We start from the raw sequence: 13,947 nt of genomic DNA on the forward strand, positions 1-13,947 counted from the left end.
ATTGACCAAGGTTCTGAGGAGGAATTTGGCTCAGTGCAAGGTGACAGCACAGGAGAGCAAGACCCAGAACTCAGAAAATTGCTCCTAGCCCAACAGCATGAACTGAGGGTGAGGGAAATGGAAATCAGAAGAAAAGAAAGAGCTGAAATCTGTCAGGCAGAGGCAGATGCCAAGAAAAGGGGAATGGCCATGAGGATAAAAGAGATGGAACTGAAACACCAAATTAGACTGGTACAATTGGAATTGAAGTTCCTAAATAAGTTTATTAACAATTTATCAGGGGAAGAAATGTCAAAGAAGGAAAAGTATGAGGCTCAGGTCAGACAAAGTGAGCAAGATCTTGAAAAATATACTCAGCAAAAAGACATTAAATTAAAAGAAATCAGAGATAAGACTGAAGAAAAAGTAAAAGAGATAAAAGCTAGGGCTGAGGAAGAAATTTTACAGATCAGGGCTGAGTTTGAGGCCAAGCAAAAGGAGCTGGATTTGAGAATAAAAGGGAAAAGCCAGCAAGGGGGAGGGGCCCATGGTGAAGGGAAGCCCTCAGACATGAAACTAAGACCTCAGAATTCTAGTGGGACCAAGCCAAAAGCTGTGTTCTGTGTCCAGAAGGAGCAAAGCTCATTGTCACAGAGGGAGCCTGTTGCCATGACTACTCAGTCTGGAACAGCTACCTCTGCTGATCAGGCTGAGGAAAATGGTCCTCTTGTGGAGGTAAAGCGCTGCTTGCTGATAAAAACAGATTCTCAGTTGTTTGAGACAGCAGGGGTGGACGTAGGAATACTTGACCGTCAGTATAGGGGGCTGCGGGACACTTGTTCCCAGGTAACCCTGTGCCATCCAGATATCATCCCTAGGGAGTTTATAATCCCAAATGAGAGCATGAAGGTGGCAGGGATTGAAGGGCAGGTGATCTCTCTGCTAGTAGCAGAGGTACCTGTCAACTTTCAAGGCTGGAGGGGAGATTGGCGGATAGCGATTTCATCGACTCTGCCAGCAGCCGTGCTCGTGGGAAATGACCTGGCTGAACATGTGAAACGGGTGCTAGTGATTACACGCTCACAAGCCACCACAGGGACAGTTCAGGGGGGTAATGATGAGCCAGAGACGGAAGCAGAGGGGAGTTCAGAAGCTGTGGTGGAAACCTTAACCACAGACAGCAGATTTGGACAGGAGCAGAAGGCAGACGCCACTCTCCAAAAGTGTTTTGAACAGGTGACTGACGCCCAGCTAACACCTGAAACCCCTGTGAGATTTCTGGAGAAAAAGGGGATTTTATATAGAGAAACCCTGAGGAATATCTCAAAAGGGGGAGATGGGATCAGAAGTCAGCTGGTGGTACCTGAAAAGTATCGCCCCATGATCTTACAAAGGGGTCACTCTGACATGTTTGCTGCACACTTAGGGGTGAAAGGGCCCCTTGATTTGATCAAACAAAATTGGGAGCAAATCACCCAGGATGACCCACAAGACGTTGTGCCATACATAGACACCTTGATAAATGACCTAAGGAGAAATCTAGAGCTGGCAGCAGAAAACCTGCAAGCTCAGAAGGTCAGACAGAAAACATGGTATGACCACAAAGCTAGAGAGAGGCACTTTGACCCAGGGGAGGAAGTGCTTTGGCTTAGGCCCTGCAGAGAGAATAAACTGCAGCTCAAATGGGCAGGACCATATAGGGTCATTTCCAAGATGTCAGACCTGAACTACCTAATAGAGCAGGAGGAGAACCAAGCAAGGAGGGTGGTTCATGTGAATGCCCTAAAACCCTACTACCGAGGGGAACAGAGGGTTTTATTCGCGATAAAAGCAGCTGAGAGTGAGGAAGCTGAATTACCCTTCTGGGAGGGTAGAGGGGAAGTAAAATACAACCCAGAGGAGGTAAAGATCAGTCCTGCACTCACCCAAGACCAGCAGCAAGAACTAAAAATGCTGCTTAGTAAATATCAGCAGGTGTTTTCCAACAAGCCGGGGATAGTGAAGGGAGTGATGCATCGGATCCACACAGGGGATGCACCCCCGCAGGCAGTATCCCCATACCGAGTAACGGGACCCTATAGGGACAAGGTGCGGAAGGAGCTGGACGAGATGCTTAGGGAGAACATAATCGTCCCCTCTTCTAGTCCTTGGTCCTCTCCGATAGTCCTTGTGGACAAGCCTGATGGGAGCATTAGGTTTTGTGTCGATTACAGGAAATTAAACCGTGTAACCACTCCTGATGCCTACCCAATGCCCAGGCTAGACAACCTGATTGAAACCATAGGGGGTTGTCGGTTCATCTCATCATTGGACCTGGTAAAGGGATATTGGCAATTAAGAATTGATCCCAGGGATCAAGAAAAAACTGCCTTTTGCAGCCCTTTTGGTCTCTATGAGTTTCGAGTCCTGAGCTTTGGTCTCAGAAATGCACCAGCCACATTCCAAAGGCTGATGGACCAGACCTTGGCAGGGCTCAGTGACTTTACAGTGGCCTACATTGATGACATAGGGATCTTCAGTAATACCTGGGAAGATCACCTGATACACCTGGAGTTAGTGCTGCAGAGGTTAAGTGCAGCAGGGCTAACAGTAAAGGCCAGCAAGTGTCAGCTGGGTAGCCCAGAAATAAAATACTTGGGTCATATGGTAGGGGGAGGAGTGATAAAACCCCTGGAGGCCAAAATAGAAGCAGTTCGTGATTGGCCTAGACCCACCACCAAGAGAAAAGTCAAATCATTTCTTGGGTTGGTGGGCTACTACAGAAAGTTCATCCCGAGGTTTAGCGAGATTGCGGCTCCGCTGACCGATCTGACGAGGAAGACGGCTGATGACCGCATCCCGTGGACCAGCGACTGTGAGGCGGCGTTCCAGAGGTTGAAGGAGGCGTTAATCAACTATCCTGTCCTGCGTGCTCCAGACTTCGACCGGGAGTTTATCATCTACACCGACGCGTCTAACAGCGGGGTAGGAGCAGTTCTGTGCCAGGAGGATGAGAATGGTGACCAGCATCCGGTGTCCTACCTGAGTAGGAAACTTCAAAAAGGTGAGAGACATTTGGCAACCGTGGAGAAGGAGTGTTTGGCCATAGTCTACGCGATCCAGAAGGCCAAGCCTTACATCTGGGGAAGACATTTTATTCTGTGTACTGACCATTCACCATTGCAATGGTTAAAGACAATGAAAACCCACAATAGCAAACTTATGAGGTGGGCTTTGAACTTACAGGACTATGACTTTGAAGTGAAGGTGGTCAGAGGGTCAGTGAACTGTGTTGCTGACGCCTTATCAAGAAGACCTGAAGACTGAAGACGGCGAAAGAACATGGACTATATGTATATAATGAAAACAAAAAGTTAAAATGTACCTGGTTTTGAATTTGGTTGGTATTAATAAAGGTAAATTGATGTAATATATATGGTAAATGGTTAAATGCCTATTTGCTATGGTTTAACTTAGAATGTAAGTTTAAGTAAGTATAATATGGTATGTATAACTGTTGTTGTGTATTTTATGCAGGTTGTTTTTTTGGTGAAAAGCACTTTTAGCTTTCCCCCTACAAAACAACTTTTAAAGAGGGGAGGTGTTACATAACAGCACTGATGTTACCTGTCTGTCATGGGTTTGGAGGGAAAGTTCCATCCTATGGGGAGTGGAAGGCGGGACATCAGGAGGAGGGGCTGTACTGTATAAATATGTGATGCCTGTGTGGTGAAGAGGAGATGCTGAGACAGACTGTGAGACACTGGGAGGGACGAAGCAGCAGCTGGGGAAGAAGAAGCTGTTGTGGGAGTCTGGGTGTCTGACAGGGTACTACTGTGTGTCAGAGTACCAGCCTGAAAGGTTCAGGGGTCTGTTGGTTAGCCAGAACTGATGGGTTCAGGGGCTGTGCTTTAAGTTAAAGGTTCTAGGTGAACCAAACTGTATGCTTGTGTGTGTGAGAATAAGCCACGTTACTTTATTTTATTCACCTGATTGTTTTATTTACCCTGTTTGTATCTAAAATAAACCTTATTCTTTTATTGTTTAAAAATCCATCCCTGGTCTGTGTGACTTATTATAGGGAATGGTTGGTGGCAGCTTAGTGTAACTGTGGGACATATCCCAGTAGGTCATAGTGTAACTGTGGGACATATCCCAAAATTACTGGGATATAGATACATTTCTGTGCCAAGAAGCAAAGTAATTTGCTAAAGCAGCTAAAGCTACAAATTCACAATTATAAGTTAACTAAGTAGATCCTAAAGACACATGACACACCCATCTGGGCTGCACAAGTGCCTAGGTGGGAGACTGCCTAGGCGCTCCATTTATATCACCTATAATGAAATTCAGGGTGGGATACTAAAAATGCTATATAAAGGCTGCAGAGCCTGCAGCTCAGAGGCCACATGGGGCCCTCTAAGTCTTTAACTGTGGCCTTCCTATGAGTATCCTGACAGGCTGCTGTCACTGCCAAATTAATTAATTAATTAATTAATTAATTAATGTATTTATTTAATATCCCGCCTATCTAGTTGGGTCAGGACCACTCTAGGCGGCTGTGATGATTTTCTGATGATATTACAGTATCACTCTATTCCTGTTGCTGCCAATAATGAACAAGGAGTGATTTCAACAGGATTGCTGGCAAGATGGTAGAGGGCAGGGTTGCTAGAATTCAGGATACAACTAAAGTCTTTGGGAACTGCTATAATTTTCTGGGTTTCTAGACGGGGAGAATTCAAAGCCTAGACATCCATTTTCACCCATTTCCAGCTTGTACAAGGGCTCACTGGCATGCTGAGAAGTTGTTTTTGAGTATATTGCTCTAAAATAAATTCTGGGAATAGCTGCACATACCTACCAACTATCCCTCCAGTCTCTTCTCTCTGTTCCTGGTTCTCTAGGAATTGTTTTACCAGTTCCACTCCACCAGTGAGCTTCTATGGCCAAGCAGGGATTCCCAGGACTTTTGTGTCAGTCGCTCTCCGCTACACCACCCTGGTTATTTATGATGCTGTGGCCTCTGCTAATCAAACATCCTGATACTTCCAGCCTCGCTCTACCACATGAATCTTCTTCCTCCTGCTCACCTTGTCTTTATTAACCCAACCTTTCGCTTTGGTTTCCCTGTGCTGAACTTTCTTTCATAAACATTATACATAAACTGAAGACACTGTAACATTTTATCACTAAGAAAACAGAGTTTTATCTCCACATTTGGTCATCTATTCCTGCCTGGGGTGATGTGTAGAATGTATTGTCAACTGGTTTATACCTGTGGTGTGTCTTCTGCTTTATGGGGATATTAAAAAGCATACTGTTGCTATGAAGTGGATAATTTCCACCTCCCCCACATACCACTACCTCATGGCCATTCTCTCTCAAAAGAAAATCTAATGCCTAAATCAATAGCATAGGAACTTCTCACCACTTCACAAATCCTTTCTTTCTTTTTCCGTCATTTAAAAATTATGCTTTAGTTACATTACTGTATTCATCTTCCAATCTTGGAATGGATATAAATATAAATGAAATATATAAACAAAATCACAAGAAACCCACAAATCCTGCCATCACTCATTTCCCTGTTCAAAGACTACACTCCCAATATCATAACCATGCCTGTATTTCAGTGTTGAATGAACTTCTAAGGTATACTTAAGTATAGCTTAAAACAAGATACTTTCTCTCTTTTCAGGTTAGCCCTGATAGTTGTTTAAGTGATGCACAAAAATGACATTTGTGGAAGGAGAGGTTACAGGACAGAGGTTACAGAAAGGCGCCAGGACAACCACCAGGTCCAGCCCCGCATTGGTCTTCCTCCAGACAATTTCTTTTCAAATTCAATTTGCACTAGGGCAACCATTTTGGTAGCTAGCCCTTGCCATGGGCACAGCAACTCTACCATCTGTTAAGGAATGACACTCTTGGTTCAACTGTTTCTGCCTCTCAGCAGATCTCCCTTCCCTGACCGCTTGTGTAGACGCAGCATTCCCTTGTCCTTTTAGTGATGCTTATGTAAGAGAAAGTTCAGAATTGGCAGGGGAAATCAGATCCACCTGCTGGGAGGGTACCTGCTATTCTGCAGGAATGGGCACCCCCTGAGAAAGTGCATCCCAGATTGCCAGTCTGGCTCTTATGGATTGATGGCAGCAACGACTTGAACATCAGCTCCAGGCAGCAAGGGTTACAGCTACACAGTGTCCCTTGATGGCTCTCTGGGGGCATTGTCTAGGCCACTGGTTCTTAACCTTGGGTTACTCAGGAGTTTTGGACTGCAACTCCCAGAAGCCTTCACCACCAACTGTGCTGGCTGGGGTTTCTGGGAGTTGCAGTTCAAAAACATCTGAGTAACAAAGGTTAAGAACCACTGGTCTAGGCCACTTTGTGCAATAAGCTGACACCATATTTTAAACAAACGTTGGGTTTCCAGATTTTCATTCTCAGTGCAATGGCTCCCCTGATTGCCTCTTAAAAAGGAGAGAGGATGCATCCATATGGAATCACCATAGCTGCCAGGCCTGATATGGTCTCATAAAAGCCTGGAACTATCCCTTTGGTGGGCAATACATAGATAAAAAATTTTCAAGGCTAGCTGGGTGCAGGCTTTCCAATGCATAAACCCTCATGAGACCTCAGCAACCTATATACTTGCTGAAGAAGAGACTGACCGTTTTATTTTGTTTATTTTTTAGTTGTAGTGATTGCAATCCATCTGCCACCATTCTTACTTGGAGACTCCATGTGCTTTTGCTGATCATCCTCTTGGGGCCAGGAAGTATTCTCCTCCCATGTTATTATGACCTGGAGGGGTGCCCCAGGGATTTTGTTTTGCACAACTATATTTGTTCTCTGTAATGTTTTATTTCTATTATTTGCTTTACTCATGGTTATATGCCTTGTTGTCAAAAGCTTCTTCAACCTCAGCCAAATGACTACTATTTGCCACAGCTGGACAGTGTGAAGGGAAGAGTGGAAATGGCAGAACCCCCAAATGGGCAAGGAAAATCCAGGTACTAGGAGGGAGACTGTGGGGGCTACTCTTCAGGGATGGAAAGTTCTTTGGAGGTTGCACCCTGTCTTGCCCAGACAGCCTGTATAGCATAGGTTTGAGCATGAATCCCTAGTGGCTGGAGCTTATGGCACCCCCAGGGACCAGGAAACATTACCTAAAATTTGGTTTGTGCCACCCAACCACACTCTTTTCCTGTAAAAGAGTCTGTAAACACTTTATGCAACCATATGTTTCATGTACACTGGGCATTCATTTCATCCCTTTTATGACAAAAGCAAAATGTTGTGTGATAACTGTTCTCTCTCTACTCCCTCCTGAAAAAGTCCTAAACATTTGCACTTATCTGAGAAGAAATACATGAATGAAGCTGATTTAACTTCCATAACATGGTTGCATTTTGTGTGGTAAACAAAGGTGGAGCACTCCCAAGAACTGAAAATCATGAACCATTAACATCAACTGAGGACGCAGGGGGAAAAAGTCATTTAGATTTGTATGTGTTACTTCCACCTGCTGCAGCATACTTCTGACAATTCTCAGTATTTCACACATTCCAAATGAAAGAATAGTAATGGTTGGAATCAACAATAAGCTTCAGTTCTTCCCTCTGCACAACACACCTAGAGTTCCACCCTCCTCTAAATGAAAATGAGCATCATCACTGTTAAAAGCAAAGAACTCAGAGGTGATGAAAGCCTGCAATTTCACAGCCCTTCACATCATATCTACAGAAGGGGGAAGGGTTGCAAAAGAAGAAAACACAAAGAAAACAGCATTTTCCCTCACACCTGTACAAACATCACTTGTTCTTCAGTATTTGAAAGCAAACAACAATAAAGTTTTTTTTGTTAAAAATCATAGTAAATGCTTGACTTCCAGGCCAGCACCATTAGTTCAGTATCAAAATGCTTTCAATGTGTTGCTTGGTTCTGCTACTTAATTCAGCTGAATCTCATTTTGTAGTTTCTTTGCCTTTTAAAAAGAAGATACCACAGTCTGGGGGAAATGATTTCATATATCCTAAAATCTGATACCAGGTACTGACAAGGATCTATATTTATGCCAATATCATATCAGTAAAATTTAAAAGTACTGTACAACCAAAAGCATACGGATATTATAAATTAGGTATAACTGGTTTGCAACCCAGTTTCCTCACTATAAAAGTATGCCTCAGGGAATTTACTTGCAAGCAATAATGCAAAAACAAACTCTGGAAATGTGGCCAAAATGCTATTGCATAATTAACACCTGCAGAAGTACAGTAACTGACAGCTGTTTCCCAGTGACATTTAAGTCCTTGCTTACATGCCAACCCAACAGACTGAACTGCACTTGTAAATTCAGTTGGGTACTCCTTAATCAGCAGTAAGAAACTGCTGAGAGTTATGCCATTTGCCTTCCACAGTTATATTTAAGCAACAGAATTTTGGCCTATACATTATGCTTGGTTCTTTTCACTAAAGCATAAATCACAATCCTGCAAACAATAAAGAAAAAGTCCTGTTCTATTCATACTAGCTTATTTACACCCTTGTTTGGATGAGTAAAGGTGCTTATAGATCTCCACACAGACTAGGATGTTATTAACAAAAGGAAACGATGAAGACCAAGTTAACTGCACATCCTGAATTCATTCTGACAATTTAATAATTTAATCATGCTTGATTAAATAATCATTTAAACCACTGATTTCAGTAGAATCAAAGTTCAATCAACAGAAACTAGGTTCAATTAACATCTGAATCCAAGCCACTGAATAATAAAGTATCCCTTGATTTTTTTATTCTCTAGATGCAGATTATCTTTCAGTATACTTAGAACAAACAAAACAAAGCACCAAAATCTCATCCTTGCTATTTTTACAGGTTTTTTTAAACTGAAAAAAAAAGACATGTAACACTGCCTCCACAACTAAAAATGAATATAAAATTTGGTACAATATAAGATAATAAAACTAAGAAGCAAGTGTATCTGTGTGGGTGTTTTGGTTTTCACTGAACATGTAAAAAACGTGCATAAAATACGTCGTGGGTATTTCCATTGTTCATGACTCTATTTTTCAAAAAGGATAGCTAAAATTTAGTACAGAACAGCTTTTGTAACAGTTCTTAAAGCTCTAATAAAAATGTAGAGAACTTTTAAGACTTTGCTATTAAAATGTAGGCTAAAATATAATAAACAAAATATTAATACATCAACCTACCTCTTTTTTCTCTCTGCCAGCTGTCTGCAGACCTCCTTCCACCGAAAATTCAGGTTCCCCAGTTTTTCTTTCAACACACTGGCATCTGCTGGTGATGACTGACGAATAAGCTCCTCCCCAGCTACATTCAAATTTCGAACAACAGCTTGCTGTCTCTCAATCCCATCCTGGAGTTCCTGCAAGATACCAAATAATCTAATAAAAATAGAGAGCAATGCATTTTTGTTCAGTCACAGATCAAACACACAATCCCAGATGCAAACACAGTGAACATAACAGACATTTCCTCCCTCGTTAAATCCCGAATGTGTCAACATAAATATGCTCCTTTTGTATTACCATGAAATGAACCCTTTTCTATACAGCATCTTTTTTTAAAAAAAAAAAATCAGTGCTACACAATATTATTGTACTCATCACATTGCTTAGACCTCACTTAAAGTCAGCATGGCTAGAAGCAATGTTAATTCCCTTGAAGTTATTTGACATCACCTTTATCCCAAGCACTGGACCGTGTTTAGATGACATTCATTCCAGCCAACCTTATCATGAGTGGATGATGCAGCAGTCCTCAATTTGCATGCACATCTGCCCAAAGCAGGATACCCCCTCTCAAAAGCTGGCTGTGCCCAAAGCCAGCTGTTCCTTCAAATGCCTGGCTTTAAGATCATGGAAGTCAAAACTCTGGGAAAGATGGCCTAGAAAATTACTTGCTTTTCTCCACTTTTTAAGGTCACTCTTCCAGAGCACCTTGGCTGCAAAGATCCTGGAGCACAGGCATTTGAAACTCTGGAAGCAGCTGGAAATTGATAAAAGGCATGTGGCCTTTCCTGGGGAATGACATGAACCAGGGATGCTGCTATTGTCCACTGACACTCCTCTCCTCCTCCTCCTCTTAGGGGCAGGGAGTACAGCAGAGGTACCTTCCTCCTTGTCCTACCACTGGAGAAATATTCTTGCCATTGCCACCCTTGCTTCTCCCTCCGATGTATGAAAGGAGCAAATGCTGCTTTCCTATGGATGAAGGCAGCTGGCCAACTCATTTGATGTGTATTCACAGAAAAGCAGAGACATGAAATGCAGGAAGGGCAGTGGCACCTTGTTTCTCACCTCAAGGGGCAAAGGGCCCATGCCACCCTAGGCTTAACATACAGCTGGCGCACACACACACGCACACATTGATCAATGAAGGTGAGGATTTTCTTTAAAATATGACACTGAGTACATGGAACAGTTGCACAGGTAGGTGCTTTGCCAAAGCCATGTCTTAAGATCTTAGGCTGTGTGAGTTTTTTTAAATGAATATTGTCTTCTATCTATGTAGTTTCCCCAAATACAGAGTTTGATCATGTAAAATATTTAACTATATGTTGAACTTCCAAGTACCACAGTTTTGTTTTAGTACACAGCAACACCTGGGGGGGGGGCATTCCACACAGACTGCACCAAGGATTACATCATGATTGCCAGCAGTGATGCAACTCCACCTTCATCTTCCAAAGAGAATCATTATAAAGTGACTTGAACATATTACAAGCTTTAAAGGGAAGCAAAATACATATTGTAAGACTATTTATATTTGCCCTAGACATAAAGGCCACAGTTTCCTCCAAGGGACTGTTCTCTGTTTTGCTGGTGGGAGGAAAACATATATAACAAATAGAAGATAAATGAAAAAGAAATAATGGATTAATAGTGACATTAACTTGGTCTTGCTTATTTCCAGAGGGGTCGTCACGCTACTTTGTTGCTGCAGAAACTACTAAGAGTCTTGTAGCACCTCAAAGGCTAACAAATCTATCTTGTCAGCAATGCCCTTCTGCCTCCTGCATAGGACAAACAAGCAGTTTCTACACAGAAGAATGAATGGACACCAATGCAACATCAATGAGAAGAGAAAGGGCAATATTTAGAAACGAGTAGGAAAATAGATTCCCAGTTAGTGACTTTAAAGTGGCTTCTTATGAACAAAGGAACTTCAGAGGGAGATTTCAGCATGAAAGTAAACTGAAGTGCAGCTTACCAAAAAGCTCAGTTATACAGATGTGCCCTGAACTGGTACTGAATATTTTTTTTTATCTAACTATAGGCGTGTATTACCTTGTTACATCATTCATGGTGTTGTTAGCATGCTTTGTGACTGGTCACTGCCATTATTATAGAGAGGGAAAATTAAAGTATTGAGGTCAGAGTGAAATTAAAAACAGAAGATTGAGACTCCGATAATTATATTAAAGCCTTCATGTGTGTAAAATAATTATGGCAAGCACTCACAGAGCAGTGAAGGTAATAACAATTATGCACAATTTGCACAGTGAAGATCAAACAAAACTGCAAATTAAACATTTTAGCAAGGTTTAGAAAAAGGGGGAAATATATGTCAGAGCTAAATATGAAATGGTTTGAAATATTTGGTTCTTGTCAAATACTACTACTAATCAGAGGCTGGTCATTAGCACTGGATGCTGTACCATGGGCTCAGGTTACTCCCAGCCAACCTGCTCTTCTCTGCTTCCTTACATATAACCAGTTCATGTAGTAACATTAATGGTTAGCTTTTTCTTATTCTTGCCTTGGCATAAATCTGCATCCATCCATTACAGAGACTTACAAATCACAGCAGCCCGCATTCCAGGTTCAGGAAAGTTTTCATGTGGTAGACAGCTATGTTGTTAGAGAACATGACCTTGACAACACTCTGTCTCCAAGTCTGTTGTTTGTTTTGGAGGATGGGGTAGCTAAAAAGGGTACTGGAGACCATCCCCCCCAACACACACAAAAAATGAAGTACAATAGTGTGGAAAACTACTGAATATAAATGAGTCTTCTTCATTAAAGTTACATATTAATGTTTAAGGATAGTACTATGTTAGCACAGCAAGAGAGGAGAAAAGGGTGTAAGAAGGAGAGTGAGAGAGAGAGACCCCTCTATTGGGAGTGCCGTCTCTCCTGCCAACCACTGAGAAAGAGAGCCAGACCCCACCAGTCCCCCCACCCAGGAAGACAAGACCTCCTGGACATGACCCGGGGAACCTAGAAGGAGATTTGAAAGGACTAACAATCACAGGAACTGAGACTATCTTGGCGGGCGTGGGAGAAAAAGGGCGGGAAGTGGTGGAGGCGGGGTTAGGGGATATAAGAAGGAGAGAAGGGGAATTGCCAGCAGGTTGGGAGTGGATTTGGGTTGAGGGGAAGATAGAAAAGCTACGAGTCCCCAAAGAAGAGGCGGATGCCAGAAGGAGACGAGAACTCAACTCTAAGCCATCCTACTGGGGTAAGAGAGAAACCAAAGAGTGGCGGAAGAAGTTAAAGGAGGAAAGATAGAGGGTGGAAAGAGAAAGACAGGAGAGATTAGAGTGGAGGATATGGGAGACGCAGCAGAGGGGGTGTCTGGAACCCCGTGGCAGATGGGGGAACCCCCCCCCCAGGAGTGTGACTGGGTGGACGTTTGAGAGGAGGACACCATCCCCCTGTTGGAAGGAGAGGAGGGACTATTACTGAATCCTGACACCCCACCTCAGTGGCCGGGACCCTGGAATGACCCGGGTGGAAACCCCTTCAGGTTAGAAGATTGGAAACCCCCCCCCCATCAGACCTGTTGTTGAAAGGGGAGAAGGTTTGGAACACATTTGTAGACACTGGACTCTTGTTGAATAACCCAGTAAATGTTACCCTTATTTTTAAACCGAGAAGACCTGTTCCTTTATTTGAAAAAGAAAAGGAGCCGACTACTGACAAGGGACTAGGGACAAAATCAGAATTGTTTACTTTGCCCCACAAGCCACAATGAGAGGAAGCATAGGTGATGGGGTTTAACTAGAACCACAAAGTTATTTAACATTTGACCATTACCACCTGCCTCCTGCAGAGGGGCCAACTGCAGTGACCGTGGGCCAAGAGTTAGAGGTCTCACTTGACCTCCACTCCTGCCCTGAAATGGGTGAATCCCAAGTCCTGGATCTGCCTCGAGGCAGCCTGCTTCTGGCCGGCAAGTGCCAGGTGATCTTCCCAGGCTGCTGTCCACCTAAGCTTTATGATCATAGGTTGACAGCAACCAAGGCCTGCCTCCTCTACATCTGCCATCCTGGCAACAAAATCTTGGGATCTGCAGTGCCAAGACACTGGATGGGCTGGCACCCACTACGGTGCCCCTTGCAAACTCACTGATAAACACCTCCCATTCCATACCATCCACCAATGTGACCTATTTAACAATGACAACGTCCCTGATTTGCCCATATATCACATATAGGTAACCAGTGCGGGATAGGCAAAACCTTCCTGCCTGCCTTTTGTTCAATATGCCCATGAGGTGAGACAGACCAAAAATTCCTATCCAGCCCACAGCAACCGACCAGTCTCACTGGACCCACAGTGAGCTGCTTGATTGGTGGGTCAAGCAGCTCAACGAAAAGGAGAAGCCAGCATGAGGCAGGGCTACCTTATGTAGGGCGCTCTGTCCCTGTCCTCAGCCAGGCAATGTGGGGCAAAGCAACTATGCTCCCAAGCTGCTTGTCTCAATCTGGCAGTGAGGGGGGTGTCAAAGAGTTCTCATCCACGCAACGCCTTGCATCTGTAGAGCTGAACCTTGGGCTCACTTTCCATTTACCACCCTACCCTGCCTGCATCAAGGGCACTGATAGGACTTAACAGTTGTATAGCACTTCCAAATGTTTAAAGCATTTCACATGCTTTGCAAGTTCTTTTCAATGTATTTACAATAATTCTATAAACTAGGCCAGGATTGTTACAGTACCTCTTTATT

General features: G+C 43.4%; 1 protein-coding gene across 17 annotated transcripts in view; it reads right to left on the reverse strand.

The window, feature by feature from the left end:
* DMD (dystrophin) overlaps nucleotides 1-13,947 on the reverse strand; it is a 1,295,019-nt gene that overhangs the window by 437,154 nt on the left and 843,918 nt on the right. For all 17 annotated transcript variants that reach the window (XM_078390471.1, XM_078390476.1, XM_078390472.1 and 14 more), the window contains one exon: nucleotides 9,183-9,358. In XM_078390471.1, the coding sequence (XP_078246597.1) occupies nucleotides 9,183-9,358 (176 nt within the window). The remainder of the gene's footprint in view (nucleotides 1-9,182; nucleotides 9,359-13,947) is intronic.

This window comes from Pogona vitticeps, chromosome 3 (genome assembly GCF_051106095.1).
Source record: "Pogona vitticeps strain Pit_001003342236 chromosome 3, PviZW2.1, whole genome shotgun sequence".
NCBI lineage: Eukaryota > Metazoa > Chordata > Lepidosauria > Squamata > Agamidae > Pogona > Pogona vitticeps.